The sequence below is a fragment of the Cavia porcellus genome, unplaced genomic scaffold (assembly GCF_034190915.1).
Source record: "Cavia porcellus strain 051 isolate PalLab524CR breed Dunkin Hartley unplaced genomic scaffold, mCavPor4.1 scaffold_20, whole genome shotgun sequence".
NCBI classification, from domain to species: Eukaryota; Metazoa; Chordata; class Mammalia; order Rodentia; family Caviidae; genus Cavia; species Cavia porcellus.
Window position 1 is genome coordinate 49,349,756 of NW_026947503.1, and position 17,224 is coordinate 49,366,979.

Sequence of the window (17,224 nt, forward strand, 5' to 3'; positions counted from 1 at the left end):
ACCAGAATAAACCCTGAAATTTTTGTCATAGATAGGATCCCTTTAAAGTTGTCTTAAAAAAAAAAAAAAAGTACTGTTTTTGCAAAGTGAGTTTCAAGTCAGCCTACTCACTGTACTTTGAAGTCATAATAACACCCAAAACTCCTTCCAAGAACCGTGCGGCCACCCCCACGCTGCCTGTGTCGGAAGTTCTGTTTGGAAGTTGAACCAGTTAGCATTGCTGTGTCCTCACCGTGTCCTGGCCCACAGGTGCCCCCGCTCCAGACACAGTGGGAAGCCCCTTGAGACCAACTCCCTCTAAAGGAGGAGGCAAGGCAGGGCTGGAACAGCCCGAATGACTTGGGTGTCTGGGATAAGAACCGGAAGAGAGGGCTTCCTTATTCCCTTGAGTCACACTCAACTGCAAGTGGCTTTTCTAAATTACTAAATTAAGGTCAGTCAGTTATTGCAAACTAAATACATGGTGTAGATAATCACAGCACATCACAGTTGACACCTCAGGTAAACAGTCTCTTGTGTCACTTTAATGACTAATTGCAAACTTTAGGAAATTCTACATTGAATTCAGCATTAATCATGTTTTCCTCAAGCTCCACACTAGTCCAGCATTGAGAAGCAGTGGTTCATTTTTTTAACTGAGAAATGAACTGACTCCTCCTCCTTCCTACATTTTCCGTGAGTGCTGTTACTGTGAGCATTACTGAATAAGGCGGTCCTGTGATAAGATTATGCCCATCCGCCCTAGAATTCTGCAGACAGTCCCTGAGAAAGAAAAGAAACAGCCACCATACAGGTCTCTAACCAGACAGAGGATGACAAGAGGCTTCCAGACAGCCAGGAAGTGAGGTGACCCCACCAGACTCAGTGTTCTGATTCATTCTCATCATCTTAATCTTGTTGCCTTCCAAGTTTTCTCTGCAGTTACGGAGGAAGAGATCTACCGCTGTGAGTGTTCTGTTTTAGCTTAGAGAGCCTCTGCAGGTGAAGACCCCGCAGCGGTGTGTGGGGCCTGCAGACAGAAGCAGTGGTCCCCGTTCAGGAAGGAAAGGCAGCTGTGCGCCTTGAAATCGCTTGCATTTCACTTAGCACCCCGATTTGTTCACGGTCACGGGACTTTCCTTTGTGGCCAGTTTTCTTTGGCAGGTGAACCAGGCCCGGGATGCAGGTCGAGGCCTAGTGCAGTCAGTGTAGGAGGTCAAAGATGTGCTGTACTAACATGAGCCCGTTTGGTTGTATCTTCAGCAAACTCAGTGCCAAAGCTAATGGGAGCTTGCTGCTTTCTTGTCTTTATGGCCCCACAGCTGCTTGGACACAAAGGAGTTGAAGGCAGAAGTGAAAAATCTGATGGCAGTATGGCCTGAAAACAGGCAGGGTCATTCAAAGCCCAGCAGTTTTGACATTCGGTGTTGGCTGCTTTTATCTCTGTTGCTTAGGGTAGATTAGCAGAACCAGGTATAAACTGCCCCCTGCTGTCGGGTGTGGGGAAGTACATGCCAAATGCCCGCTGCTTTGCTAAGAATTGTATTTGTAAATACCTGCCTGGGCTGGAAAACAACCTTGGGGAAGGACAGAGTGCTGACCACGCATATCATGGATCACTGAGATCCTCTCCAGTCTTAGAGGAGAGATGCAGAGGCAGCGCCTGTTAAAGACCCGCATTTCAGAATCGGAGAGCTGCCTAGCCGCTCCTCCCTCTGTAGCCCTTCTTGCTCACCATGTGGTCCTGGGTCTGGCAGCATCTGTTACACTTGGGAGCTTGTGAGAAACGCGGGCTCTCAGGCCCCACCCTGCATCTCCTATGCTAGAATCCACTTTTAACCAGCTTCCCAGGTGACTGATGCGGTTGGAGAAGCCCCAAACATAGCTTCAGGGGGAGCTTCGAGCTTGGAGAAAGTCAGCCTTTCCAATGTGAGTCAGACTGAGCCCCATTAGAGCAGTGAACAAACAGCTCCACAGGAGGGTGTGCTCCTCTCTCCGCATCCTGCCTGCCTGAGTCCTGAGCACCTCGTGCCCCCCCCCACCAGCTCTCTTACCAAAGACACTTTAACTTGTCGTACTGTTAGTTGCTGTATTTCCAAGCAGCTGACATTTGCCACGCAGCTTCTTTCAACATCAGTTAGTTCCCAGCAACTGTGTGACAGGCGTCTGATCTGATTGGCAGCCTCTGTTTACTGTCTTTGCTCCCGTCTGCCCTCCCCCCCATCTTCTCTCCCTCTCGCACACACCCCTGTTGCTATTCTTTAAGTCGACCTGCCCCACTCGGCCCTGCAGGATGGAGCTGGGCCCCTGGGGCCTTGTCGGTCTGCTGCTAACCTGGAGTGTTCTTTTCTGCGCCAGGTCAGGGAAGAATGCCGACTCCTGAACGCCCCACCTGTTCCACCCCGAAGCGCAAAGCCTTTGTCCACAAGTCCCTCCATCCCTCCTCGCACAGTCAAGCCAGCGCGGCCACAGACTCGCTCTCCCAGCCCCACCTTGTCCTACTATTCTTCAGGGCTGCACAACATGTAAGTCTTCCTGCCAAAGCCCTCCGCCACCTCCTCTTCTCATCAGCCAGCTCACGGGCCCCGGGAACCTCACTAGGCAGAGTGGTGGGAGAGGAAATGGCTTTTATCTCTTAAAAGCATTTTTGCCAGAAGAGCATGATAGAGCTGTTGGTTTTGACTTGGATGGAGAAATCAAAGTCTTTGGGGAAAAGATGTCTTGGGTTAGCAAGAAACTCAGTGACCCAGGCCCATTGTTCCACACGCCAGCGACTGGTTCTTTCCACTTCACCATAAGCAGACAGCACCTTCCCCCAGGACCTGGCGAGAGCTCTGCTCTGCATTTCTGCCCTGGCAGGACCCCGTCTTGGCTATCGCTGTCGTGCGGACAGTCGTCCTCTCCTGTCCGGAGCCAGCCCTCCATGTACCGCGAGCTGGCTTCCTTTGCATTGTGGTCCATTCCATTGTTGGCAGTTGCCAACGTTTGTTTTTAAAAGAAATCTTTCATAGCATCAAGTTAAAATCTTATCTCAGTGCAGCTGTCAGCTGTTTATGTCCAGAGAAACAAAATAGATCCACCCTACTTCTCTCTGTCAGCCCTTGAAATGTGAACTTGCTGTGATGTCAGTCTTGTCTTCTCCAAAGCAGTGTCGTCTGTGGCAGTTGTCCCCGTGGATATTGCTGGCTGCTCCTTCCTAACGTGGTCGCCCACCTTTGAGCACACTGTGGTGTCATTGTCACTCTTACCTGACCATACCATGTGTGCTTGTAGAGTTGAAAGTTGGTCTCTTCACAGGAATTTTTAAAACCCCATGGACATCATAATTTCTTTTGCTAATATAACTTATTTGCATACATACAAAGACAAGGATCAGCATCTTACTGAAAGCATTGCTTTGAATCTCGGGCTTTGGGGTGGAAATAGCGTCACGGGGTGTGGCATGGTGGACTAACGGTCGTACATGGAGGCCAAGCGTATGATGCCTGTTTATTACTTAGTCTTGGCATCTACTGGTGTAAAGCTCAAAGCTTAGTTTGAGAATGTTTCTCATCATAAAAATCTAGTCACAATGATTTCCTTATTTTTTCTGTCTATACTGTAGTACTTTAAATCACTATGCATCATCTCCATAATTACCAGTGTACTTTATTAAAAATTCCTTATTTTAAAATGATGTTAGCAGGTACTTTATTGAGGTCACGATAAGAAATATATTTTTCCGGGGCTGGGGGTTTAGCTCAGCGGCATAAGCACCTGCCTTGCAAGCAGGCGGTCGTGAGTTCGATCCCCGGTACCGATAAAAATGAAAAAGACAAAAAAAAAAAAAAAAAAAAAAAAAAAAAGAAATATATTTTTCCTCACTGCACTTTTCTGCTTAGAATTGTGGGTAGTAGAGGATAAGGAATTTGGCTTGGTTTTTTCCCCTACTAATTTTCTCTCTACGTGTTTGCTTTTTAAGCAGCGTTACTAAAAGTGACACAAGCCCTTCTGAAAGCGCTCCCATTTCCTGTTACCCGTGTAACCGAGTGAAGACCGATTCTGTGGACCTGAAGTCCCCGTTCGGAAGTCCTTCTGCAGAAGCGCTGTCCTCCCGGCTCTCGTGGCCTAATCATTACTCGGGAGCCTCAGAGAGCCACACCAGGAGCGACTTCCTGCTGGACCCAAGCAGGAGCTACAGTTATCCCCGACAGAAGACACCCGGCACACCAAAGAGAAACTGCCCGGCACCTTTTGATTTGGATGGCTCCCAGCTCCTGGGCAGCGCTCCCAGCGCGGTCACTGCAGAACCCAGTAGCGGGGCCGTGGGTTGTCCAAAGTCAGCCAGCTACTCTCTGGAGAGCACCGAGGAGAGCAGCCTTGCAGTGGGCACGAACAGGCAGAGCGTCTCGTGCCCTGCCTTACCCCCCAGGGCCCCAAAGCCGGTGGAGCAGAAAGGGGCCACAGAAATATCTCCTTTGCCTCTGAAAATCGACGGTGCTGAGGAGGACCCCAAGTCAGGGTCGCCGGACCCCTCCGAGGACCAGTATTTTGTTAAAAAGGGCATGCAGGACATCTTCTCCATCTCCTACCCTTTCTCCTCTCCGCTGCACCTCCAGCTAGCCCCCAGGTCCTGTGGCGATGGGTCCCCGTGGCAGCCACCCGCTGACCTGTCGGGACTCTCTATAGAAGAAGTGTCCAAGTCACTACGGTTCATTGGTTTGTCTGAAGACGTCATCTCCTTCTTTGTCACTGAAAAGATTGATGGGAATTTGCTCGTTCAACTAACAGAAGAAATCCTCTCAGAGGATTTCAAATTAAGCAAACTTCAGGTGAAGAAAATAATGCAATTCATTAATGGCTGGAGGCCCAAAATATAGCCAAATAACCCAGCTAGCATGAAAGAAGACTGATAAATGTGTGCTGGATGGGGGTGGGCTGGGACACAGTTTCATGTTTTTGCACTAAAACCTTCTCTGTAAATAGGGATAAGAAAAACTCTTACTATGCAGATTACATTTTTGAATGGTGAACAGGCTATTTTGTACATCAATAAAGATGCTGTACAGAACACGTAGAAGTGTGCCTTGTACGTCACTCAACACTCAACAGCTGCTAAAGAACAAAAACGGGCATATTCAGAGAACTTGTTCTTACCCCAGTAGGTTTATCTGAGAAGGTGTGATATTTATTACAAAATAGCCAAAGCCGAAAAACATCAGAATCTTTAAAAAAAAATTAAACAGAAGAAAAGAAAAAACATTTTTGAGCAGTTCCCTTCTTCAGGAGAAGTTCATGTTAGACAACTATATTCTGTGCTCTGTTGTTTGGATTGCCTAATGCTAATTGTTTTACTTTTGTGCCTGAAAATGTTGGAGATATGAAATGACACTTTAATGTTATATGCTTGATGGGGATCTTTTTATTAAAAGGCGTTTTCCTAGCCGTGCTGATAAAGGATAAGTGATTTCCTTAGAAGTAATACAATTCATGACCACAATAATTGATCTAACTGCTGCTAGATTTTATTGAGCAGAGAAACAAATGAAATCTATAGGGGGGTGTGTGTGTGTGTGCATGTGTATATACACACACAATATACACGTGTATTATGTTTTGAACAGAATTTTGAATCAGATATTTTAGATAGTCTGTGTTCACTCTCAAGTATCTATAGAGGTTTTGGGACCGTAAACCAAGCTGATTCTCTAAGGAACAGTAGACAGAATGATTCCAGAGATTCTCAGAAACCTGAACTTTGAAGTTTAGCCTTACCTAGGTTTCATCACTTAAAACTTGGAAGGGACCAGTGACACATCTGGAGAATTGCATGTGACTTTAAGCCCCATGGTAGGGTTGATTTCTGTGTATCTGTGCCAACATCTGGAGAAATGAGTTGGTGTTGAGTGATCATTCTCAGCTCTGAGGGTCTTTTCCTGTGGCGTCTACTCCTGAGGCACCCGAGCAGCACGTCTCAGAGTTTGAGGGGTCCCCGACATGCTTCTTGCTTTAAGAGCACTCAGAAATCAGACACACCATCCATTCTCCTGATGTCAGGGCTCCACAGTTGGGTAGTTCTTAAAATATCAGTGAGAGTATGTGTTACTTTCATAAGCTTTCTTTCCGCTCTTCTAAGGAAGATACATATTGTGAGAATTCCAGGATGGTAGTGTGAGAATTTTTGCTAAATGTTAAATACTCTGAATATAATGGCCTCATTCTCACTGTTGACCTCTTGAAGGAGTATGAGCCTTAGAAAAGTTTTTGTTATCTGAACACGGCATCCTTCAAACAGCCCCAAGCCTGTCCCCAGATTCTGAACCTGTAGCCTGGGACCAAGGTACGCACTGGCTTCCTGCCTGTGTCAGCATGACTTGTAGGATTACGTCGTTTTATGATGTCCTCTTTCTGCTCACCAGAATAAACAGACTTAAAGACAAGACCCACCAGTCTGGGTGGGTAGCCCTGTGAAATATGTCTCTATTTCTTGGCATTAGAAAGCCATTTTTAATTCATGTCATGATTTACAGTTGAATTAAATTGATTCCTCTTTGAATTCTCCATCTTAGATCTTCTTAACAAAAAGTTTTTTTCTTTTGTTCCTAACATGCATCCCATAATGTAAAATGCTAGTTCTCCAGGTAAAAACAGGACCCTGTAAAATTGTACCCCAGAGGCCTCGTCAGAAGTGGCTGACAGATCTGTGGAGTGTCCAGCACCCATGAAACTCCTGGGCGAGGGACCACCTCCAGTGAGTTACCCCTCAGAACTTCTCTTTGAATGAAAACAGGCTAGACCCAGTTGAGAAGCTGCACCTCTTCAGTGGCCAACGCGGGCTCCATCCGTTCTAAAGCACCAAGAACCTGGATGTAGTTTCCAACTCAGAAACAAGGAACCCAGCTTTACTGGGTTTACTGGGTAGTTTGCCCCACATAAGCACTGATTCTTTTTGTCTTTTACTTTTTGCAGAACCTTACATAAGAGAGAGTCGTTTTCTTTTTGTTTGTGTGTTTGCGTTGGTCTCGGCCTGCTCATACTGACTGCTGCCCTCGAGACTCCTTGCAGGCAGACTGGCCTTGACTCACGTATACATTGTGTGTTCACTGAGCACCTTCTATCCACAGTGCTTGCCTTGACCAAAGACTCAGTCCCTGCCTTCTCAGAACTCATACTATTCATATTTAAACTCCCAGTTGCTGACATCATGTATGTGCGGGCGACTGACATGGCTTCTCTGGGCATGGATCTATGGAGAGGGAAGTGTACCCCATCTTTAAGGTGTCTCCAGACAGGAGTAGCAGCTGCAGTAAGGGTATAAATAAACACGACCATTAGAACCTGCAATAGGTTGGAGGCAGCTTATCTTTCATTTTTCTCTAGTATTTTACTGACTTGAGAAAACTAATATCTGCTGGCATTTCTAAGTTGCCACAAATGTGATAATCGCCCTTCTCAAGCTGAGAGCAGTCTGTGGAGGGCTTGACTGTCAAGGCACCTGCAGCCAGAGAACCACGGCAAGAAATGTAAACAAGAATAAGAGGAAAAACCGCTCCTCCTTCCGGGTGACCGCAGTGGGAAGCCACGTAAGGCGGTCGGTCCCCCAGACGGAAGCTTTTCTAGGTCAAGGGTGAGTACATGTTTCCTGGCAGGTTCCCACAGTCGGGATTCTTAGGAAGGGGCTGTCTGAATAGGACCTTTTCTTGAGTCCATAAATTCATGGCTAAAATCATCTTCAGGCTCCCATCAGGAAAGAAGTATAGCAATAAACCAAGCCAAGCAGCTCAAATGTGTAAGATGGACCCAACTCAGAGGGAAAACTAACACACAGATCAATTCTTCCTCAGAATCCTGTAAACGCCCGCAAGTTCTCTCTTCTCTAAGTTGAGCTGCTCAACTTTATGAACTGTGAAATGTACACTTGCACTCTTGCAGCCGGCACACACCACTCACATTTATGAAGTTGTAGCAAACTGCACATTTAGCTAAATTGCAGTGTTTATTCTTGTCTCCTGCAGAACTGCAAGAGTCTTATGTCCCACAGTAGGACAATCCACCCCAGCTGACTTCAGACCCCCATAAACACCCTCCAGGACGCCCTGCACATCCCCGCTCATCTCCCTGAGAAGTTCAAGGGGCTGCTGGGGATGGATAGTGAGTCCATCTTGGGGCGATAAATCACTGCTCAGCATGCCTAACAAATATATGATTAGCATTCTAATAACGAATGCAAAGTAGTTCTCCAAAGAATCTAGCAAACTATTCAAAGGAAATTTTAGTTTTACCCGACCAGAAAAGTTCAATCTGTGGTTGGACACACAGGCTTTCAGAAACACGTCCTTTCCATCAGCTCCCACTATTCTCTAGTAATCAAAAGGCTGCTGAAGCAAGAAGAATAAAATGCCTGGTGTACAAATAAAGCAAAATATGGTAGTGTTGTAATATAGTGGGATTCTTATGGCCAAATCATGGTAAATCACTTCAGCTAGTCCAGAAAACTTGGTATTTTCAAAATTTTTCTCATTGTGATAAGGGACAAGAAGTGTGATTTTAGTTAAGATTTTATACAAATGTTTTTCTGTAATTTTGCTGCTCTAATTCCTAGGGTGAGTTTTGTAATAGAGCTTATCAGATTGTGAATTTCCTTTGTTTAGGAAAATATAGGAGGGCTCAGATAATTTCTTAACTGTAAGCTTTTTCTCCCATCTTTCATACCTAAGTTCCACTTAAAATACTGACTCAGCTAAGTCTAAAAAGTGAACTCAAGAATTTCGGTAGTTTTCCTTACATGGAAATGGTGTATTCTTTTCAAAGAATTTTGTAACCATCTTTACAGTTTCTTGGCTTGGAAAACTTGGGTTGTTAACCACAAGTTAACGTTTGTGTTGCTTTCCAGAGCATTATTTTAAGGGGCCCAATGTGTACCTCAAGATAAACACAGTATGTTATGTCTAAAAACAATTTCATTGTCTGTTTGATTTAAATGGTTCTGAAATGTCTATAAATAAAGAAATTATCGAAGTTGCTCTTGCAGTCTTTCCTCAATGAGTCAGACAGATCAATTTTCTAGGGGAAAATCCCTTTTCTCATGGGGAACCTGTCTGGGAAGATTCCCAATACTGCAGGCCCATTGTAGTTAAGAGATTGAAGGTAGCAGCTATTGTACCTAAAACTGGTAACTCAGTAACCTGGTAACAAAGAGGATCCAGTTATCTGTGTGGTGAGGAGATATAGCAGAAGACAAATACAGATGAGTTGTAAAGACTAAACATTCAAATGGGCTGGAGGAAAAGGTAATACAAATTCATGTCTTTGGCTCACCTGTCATTCAATAGATGTAATAACATAGCAGAAATGGTCAGGAGTCCTAGAGAAGGATGTCACCTGCTGCAGTTTCTGCCAACAAGTTTGATAGAGAAATTGGAGCAAACAAGGAGAGATTAAGAATTTTCATCATAATCAAAATGGCGTGCCCTCAGTCTTCCTGTCTTACTACCTAGACTAAGGGCTCCCCAAATTATCCATTCTGCCCTCTGCTTAAGGCTTCAGTCCTGCCTTGCTATTCCTCAGAGATAAGCCCTGTACAGACCCTTGTGCTGCCACTTCCCTGGATACCAGTGGTGTGTGCTGGAAGAACCTATGGGCTTTTGTAGGCTGGCTAAACAACCCAAAGGTCAACCAGAAAGTCCTAGGGTGCTTAGATCAGGTGTACCCTGGGGCCCTCACCTCATCGAACTGGACTGAGAAATGACTTGGGTTAGAACCAAATGCCTTCTACTTCCTGCACATCTGACGTTAGAAAAAGCCTTATTTTTGTGTTTTTTTCTGGTGTCAGAAATCAAACTCAGAACCTTGCACTTGCCAGGCAGGCACTGTACTGCTGAGCTATATCCCCGGCCCAAAAGCCTTTAAAATAGTAATACAGGCCTGGATACATTCATATTTTGCCAAAATGGCTTCCACCTGAAGACCCTTCTCTCTGTGGCCCCATCCTCTTTGGATAACTCAGACACATCCTTTGGTTCACACCGTCACCCCCAGGCTGATTAGGTTGTACACCTTTGTGCTGATAGCTCTGTCCCCTTGGGATTTGTAAACTTTTTGGAATTGCAGCCTTTGTCTTCATATTCTTTCAAAAGTAGGTGCTGCTTAGCATGGTGGTGCTTGCCTGTAATTCTAGCTTCTCAGAAGGCTGAGGTAAGAGATTTGCAAAGCCAAGGCCTCCCTGGCTACATGATGAGACCTTGTCCCAAAAATCCTCCAAAAACAAGTCCTGAAGATGTAACTCAGTGTTCCTCTGGGTTAGTCCCAAGTACTAATAGGAGTGGGGGGAGAAAAATTAGTTGCTACTTGAGGTTCTGTTGAACGCCAGCATGAATAGGCTGACATTTCTGATGGTGACCATCAAGGTCAAGACTGCAACCACAGGGTAAAGGTTAGAGGAGGATGGTAAGTCAGAGGAGGGCCAGGTGCGTAACTCAGTGGAGAGCATGTGCTAAGTATGTGGAAGGCCCTGCTGCGATCCCCCCAGCACACACAAACACAGACTTGACTGGTACCAGCAACACTTGCACTCCTATCTAAATAGAGCAAGACATGAACTCATGTCAGACTAAGTTTGTGTTGTTTACCAATGAATATATCTTCTTACAGTTTAAGCCAATGACTTCCATATTTTAGTGGATATAAAATGAACCAAACAGATTGCTGTGCTCCCACAGACTGACACAAATATTAGCTTCAAAAGACAGGCAATCAAGCCAAAATAGCTCAGTTGAGAGAGCATTAGAGTGAAGATCTGAAGGTCCCTGGTTCAATCCTGGGTTTCGGCAGTGGCTTTAGTGCAAGATGTGCTACTACTTTGGGGCTGGGGATTTAGCTCAACAGCATAAGCACCTGCTTTGCAAGCGCAAGAGTTCGGTCACCAATACCGATTTTAAAAAAAAAGGCAATCAAAAAGTAGTAAATATGGTTGGCTGACCTACATTAAGAGTGTCTCAGGACCAGAAGCAATGACAAGTCCTCCAAGCACACCTGAACAAGCAACATGGTGGAGAGGGCCATGAAAAACAACCTGCAGGCAGCTCATAGACCTCTGAAGCAAGGGGGGACCTTGGAAATGAGCGGGCCCATACACTTTAATGTCATAAAAATGAAACCCAGACTTTCCTCAGAGATATGGGGTATGACAGAACAAAGTCTAGAAAAAATCTTCTGGTTTTCCAACTGGTATTCATTCCAACTCTGTCTCCCAGTTTCCTCGAAGTTTAACTTTCAAAAGTCACATAATGGCTTTGTAGTGCATGGAATGCCCACAACTAACACACCCCAGCCAGTGACGGGTAGAGAGAAATTCTTGCTTATTAAATACTATAGAGGCCCTGAGCACATCTTCTGTTCTTTGATCAGAAAGGATGACTCAGTGGAGACCTGCACCCAAAAGACCTCAGCAGTGAACCAGAGCACTGGCCACCCCTCCCCAGCACCCAAAAGACCTCACAGCTGAGAGGAACCTTGGCTGCCCCTCCCCCTCACCTGGACAACTATGGGAGCATCAGCAACCCCTTCCACCACCTGTAGTACCTCAGTGGGTTGGTGGGAGCCTCAGTGACCTCTACCACCCCCCACCTGGAGGACCTGAGTGGGCCAGGGAGAGCATGGTGAGTACACCCCAAGCAGAGGAGCTTAGTGGATTGGCAGGAGCCTTAATGAACCCTTCCTTCACCTGTAGGACCTTGGCAGGCTAGCAAGAGCACAGATAAGCCCTTCTTCCACACAGAGAATCCTGGGTGCACTAGTGAGAGCACCAGCAAGGGTTCCCCATACATGGAGGAACTCAGCTGGGCCTGCAAGCTCCCCAGTAACACAGTGATGTCCCAGCTGGGGGCACACACAAAAGGTGGGCCTGGTGGCCTGAAACAATCTGAAACCGCAGTGACAATACAAGCTAAGGGTTGGTTCATGTCAATACTCCTAAGCTAGTCAGCTTAGGAAGAATATAGGACTCACCCAACTGGCCCTGCAAGAGAAAGTCAGGTAACCAGCCCCTCCCCTCCACTGTAGGCCCCAGCAACGGGGTGAACATCGGCCACACAGTAGCACCCTAACACACAATGGACAGTTTAGACTAGTGGAATTTAAAAGACCTAAATATTAACCAAGAGGTGAAAATGACAAAATGAAAAAGCAAAATGCAATCTCAAAACCCTAACCTATTTGGAACAAGTACAGGAGACATCAAAATAGAGGACAGTGGAAGTCACATACCTGAAATCTCTGAAAAGAGAGCAAGTGAAGTAAAGAGACAAATCCCTGAGGCTACAGAGGAAATCAGATTAGAAATAATCTCTCAGGTAAAGAAGGAAATGACAGCCTTAATGAAGGAGTTACTCAGCATAGCTAGAGAAGACATAGTTTTTAAAAAAGTACAGGAGTTCAGGGGAAAATGATGGGAATCCTGAAAGAATACAGGAAAGAAATAGAATGCAAGAAACAGATTCAAGACATGTCCAAGAAATTAAAATTTCCATTGAAAACTGGAAAATCCACTTGAACAAAACTGAAGGAGACTTTCAGACCTTGAAGACAGGATCACAACTAGTAATCATGAAAGGAAAGAGCTCTTAAAAATAACAAGGGACTATGAAATAACAATTCAACAGCTCCAAGATGATGTAATGAAAATCAATATAAGACTGATAGGTGTCAATGAAAACACAAGAGTCAATGAAAATGACATTTAAAAAAACTATTTGCAGAAGTAACAGCATGGGAAAATAATCTGATATTCAGATAAGTGAAGCATATAGAACTCCACACAGCCATAACTGAAATAACTGAAATAAATCAACCCAGAATATAATAATCCAGATTCCAGAAATTCAGCATAAAAGCAGAGTATGAAAAACTGTTAGAGAAAAGAAATGGATCACCTATCAAGGAAAGGCCATTAGAAACACAGACAACTTCTCAACACAAAAACCCTCAAGTCAAGAAGAGATGGGAGTAAATTATTTCAAGTCCTGAAATAAAACAACTTTGAAGCCAGCTGATGTACCCTGTAAAACTGTCTCTCAAAATTAATGGAGAATTAAGATACTTCAGTGACAAACAATAACTGGAGAAATTCATGTCCACCAAATGAATCCTAGAAGGAGTGCTGAAAGATATTCTAAATAGAGATAAAAATTACTAGAATTCCCAGAACAACATCAGAAACTACCAATCGGGCAAGCATTTTTAAAAAGCGGAAAAACAGGGAATCAACAACAGAACAGTATGACAAAGATTAGCCAATACATATCAGTAATAAGCATCAATGTAAATGTCCTCAATTCGCCAATTTAAAAAAACAGATTAGCAGAATGGATCAAGAAACAAAATCCAAGTACAAGAAACACATCTAATTAAAAAAGAAACTCATAGACTCAAAGTCTAAGGATGGAAAACAATATTCCATGTGACAGGAACCCAGAAAAAAAAGCAGGAGTAGCTATTCTGTTTGCAGACAATGTGAACTTCAAACCAAAGATGATCACAAGAGATAAAGTAGAGACCTTCAAGAAGATGGCAGAGCAGAAAGCAGTAGAGAAACAGCCTCTCTGAGACTCACCATCCAGATGCTGGAATATAGCATCATAAAGAAGACAAGAAGGAAGAAAGTGGGTTCCCTGGACCCAGGAAGAATCTGAAGTGCAAATTGAAGCCCACAGAGAGAGCCAAAGAAAAACTTCAATGAAGAAGAAGATGATAGCTGGTGGCACTTTCTTCCTGAGATAGGGCTCTCTGTGAAAGAAGAGCTGTTCAAACTGGGGATGCACAATCATGTTATCAGTGATGCTTGTGACCCTAGAGGCCTCTGCAAAGAGATTCTGCAGTGGAGGGGAGCGGCAGACATGGAGGATTGCACTGGCTGGTGGTGAGTGCAGAAGACTTAGTCCTCCTGTGGGAAGACAACAATTAGCAGGGAGCCATTTTGAAGATGGGCCAAAGAAACCCAGAACCTAGAACAGCTTAATCTAGCAGCTCCCAGCTGGGCCTAGATCCATGGAAACTTCTTGGACTGCACTGAGCCCAATGAGTCTGATCTCAGGGCCTGCTGAGATTATCCCATACTCCACCATAAAGCAACTCCTGGCTTGCTGGGATAGATCAGCATGATTCGGGACTCTGCCTCCACAGATTGTCTACTAGTGAAACTAGAGAGAATCCTGGAAGTGGACTATTCGTCTGTCTGTCTTTCTTTCTTTCTTTCTTTCTTTCATTTTTGTTAGTTTGGGTTTTTTTTTTCCTTTTCTCTTTCTCCTTCATTGTTTACATGAGTGTGAAAGTAGTTCCTAAACTTTTTGTGGGTGTAGTTCTGTTCTGTTCTTCCTTTTATCTCTTCTATCTTTCTTTCCCTTCAGTCTTCTGCCCATTTTCCCCAAGGTGGAGTGATTCTCCCTTTGTTTTCCAACTTGACATCTAATCTCTTTCTGTTCTTGCACTTCTCAATTTTCTCCTTAGTCCGATTTAAATTTTAATCCCTGAGGGTAAAATTGACACATTAAGGACTTATATATTGCATATAAGTCTCTGGTTTGTTTTATGTTTTTATATAATCACAAATCTAGTCCACATGGTTAAAAGTTGCAAATTAGGGATAAGCTCAGTTTGTTTTCTAAGCTGTGTTTGATGCTATTGGTACCACTATGGCCAAAACTGATATAATTGTTCTAAACAGCTGTTGGCCCTGATAATCCATAACTGAGATTAACTAAGAGACACAAAAAATACTGTGGCACAGTGCCAAAGAACCCAGAACTAGGTCAAACAAGCAACAATTTCTCATCTCCGTCAAACTGAAGAGGTTAAGATATTCCAGCAGACTCAAAATTCCAAAACCAGCTAAACCTGGAAGATACCTTAGAGAAATAATCATCACCTATGGGTCCTAAATACTACCAATAAAGCAGTCCACATAGGCAACTTACAAGCATCACCCTAGGAATTAAACTAGAGAGAGAGAGAGACAAAGAAACAGAGAGACAGAGAGAGAAAGTAAAATGAGAAGACACTTCAGCAAAATGCAACCTCAGACATCTAGTTCACCAAAGATGAGTCCAGGGAGCAATGAGGTCGGACAATCTGAAAGTCCCCCATCTAGTCTCTCTGAAGAGGAAACAACAAAGCAGTTGAACAAGGATCTGGAAAAAAATGAAATCAGAAATAATCTCTCAGATAACTACAGAGGTTATCAAAACACACACCATGCTTAATGACAGTAGAGCAGATACAGACAAAAAATAGATAAACTTAAGCAAATTATGGAAGCTCAGCATAGGAAAGAAACTGAATCCATAAAGCAGATTCAAGTACATATCTAGAAGGAAAAAAACTCCATTGACAGTATTCGAAGTACATTAGGCCAGTGTGAGGACAGGATCTCAGATATGAGCACAGGCTTCCAGGTAGTGACCAGGAAAAGAAAGATTTCTCAAAAATAGCATGGGACCATGAGAAATCAATCCAGCAGCTGCTAGATGAGACAAAGAAAAATAACTTAAGATTAATAGGAGTCAATGAATATGCAGGAGATACCACAAATGACATTAAAAAATATTCACAGATATCATGACAGAAAACTTTCCTGGTAGAGAAAAAGAATTTGACATACAGACAAGCAAGACATATAAACTCTAACCAGCAATAATCAAAAAAATCTACAGCCAGACATATCATAGCCAAGATTCAGAAATTCAACACAAGAATAGAATCTTAAAAGCTGTTAGGGAAAAAGAAACAAATCATTGATTAAGGAAAGCTCACCGAAATAACAGCTGACTTAGCACAAACTCTCAAGTCAAGGAGATCTTGGAGTGAAGTACTCCAAGTTCTAAAGGAAAACAATTTACAACCCAGATTGATGTACTCCACAAAACTATCTTTCAAAATTGATGGATAAATAAGATACTTCCATGGCAAAGAACACCTGACGAAATTTATAACAAACAAAGCAGTACTCCAAGATGTTCTGAAGGACATTCTAGAAAGAGAGGATAAGGACTACAGCTCTCTTAAACCCCAACAGCAAGAATCCACCTGGGAAGGCAGACAATTAGAGGGAGAGGAAAACAAAGGGTAAGCCAACAACAGGAAACAACAGGAAGCCAACAACAGGAAAATGACATGTCAAGGATAATTCAATACACTTCAGTTATAATCATCAACATTAATGATCTCAATTCACTAATCGAAAAACATAGACTAGCAAAATGGATCAAGAAGCAACTTCCAACAATATGCTGCATAAAAGGAACACATTTAATTAAAAAATAAATTCATAGACTGAAAGTCAAAGGATGGAAAACAATATTCCATGTGACAGGAACCCAGAGAAAAGCAGGAGTAGCTATTCTATTGCAGACAAAGTGAATTTCAAGCCAAGACTGATTAAGAGAGATGAAAAGATCACTACATCCTTATAAAGGGAAGAAATAACAATCATAAATATATATGCAACAAATACCAGTGCACCCAACTATATAAGACAATTTCTAATGGACATGAAAAATCAAGTAAGCTCTAATACAATAGTATTGAGGACCTCAATACCCCACTGTCACAAAAAGACAGATCAACTATGGTAAAAACTCAGTAATGCAATATTAGAACTAAATCAAACTTCTGAACAAAGGAATCTAGTAGATGTCTATAGAGTGTTCCACCCTACAACATCAGAATATACATTCTTCTCAGCTGCACATGGACCATTCTCAAAAACAGACCATATACTTACTCATGGAACATTCTTAAGTAAATACAAAGGAATTGAAATTATTCCATGCATACTATCAGACCACAATGCAATAAAATTGGAAATCCATGCCAAAGGAAACCACAAGAACTTCATAAGCACATGGAAGTTAAATAGCACCCTACTGACCAACCAATGTGTCACAGATGAAATTAAAGAAAAAATTAGACAGTTCTCACATTTGAATGATAATGACAATACAATATACTGGAACTTGTGAGACATAATGAAAGCAGTCTTCAGAAGAACATTTATAGCAGTAAATACCCATATCAGGAAAAGATCAAACACATACAAACAAGTTAATGTTGAACCTCAAACTTCTAGAAAAAAGAAGAGCTGGCTAAGCAAAAGGTCGTACAAGGGAGGAAATTATAAAGATCAGAGCAGAAATTAACACACTGGAGACTAAAAAAAAATACAAAAAATTAATGAAGAGTCAGTTCTTTGAAACATTAAATAAAATTGACAAAC

General features: G+C 43.2%; 1 protein-coding gene and 1 non-coding gene across 4 annotated transcripts in view; both read left to right on the top strand.

Moving 5' to 3' along the window:
- Garem1 (GRB2 associated regulator of MAPK1 subtype 1) overlaps nucleotides 1–8,979 on the top strand; it is a 191,776-nt gene extending 182,797 nt beyond the window's left edge. For 2 of the 3 annotated variants that reach the window (XM_063231788.1, XM_063231790.1), the window contains exons 5-6: nucleotides 2,338–2,504; nucleotides 3,941–8,979. In XM_063231788.1, coding sequence (XP_063087858.1) covers nucleotides 2,338–2,504; nucleotides 3,941–4,838 — 1,065 coding nt within the window. In that variant the 3' untranslated portion in view covers nucleotides 4,839–8,979. The remainder of the gene's footprint in view (nucleotides 1–2,337; nucleotides 2,505–3,940) is intronic. The other variant, XM_063231789.1, reaches the window with a different exon arrangement.
- A 1,735-nt stretch (nucleotides 8,980–10,714) lies between these two features.
- On the top strand, nucleotides 10,715–10,787 carry Trnaf-gaa (transfer RNA phenylalanine (anticodon GAA)). The gene has a single exon. It is a non-coding gene; the product is annotated as a tRNA-Phe (tRNA).
- Nucleotides 10,788–17,224: the final 6,437 nt, after the last annotated feature.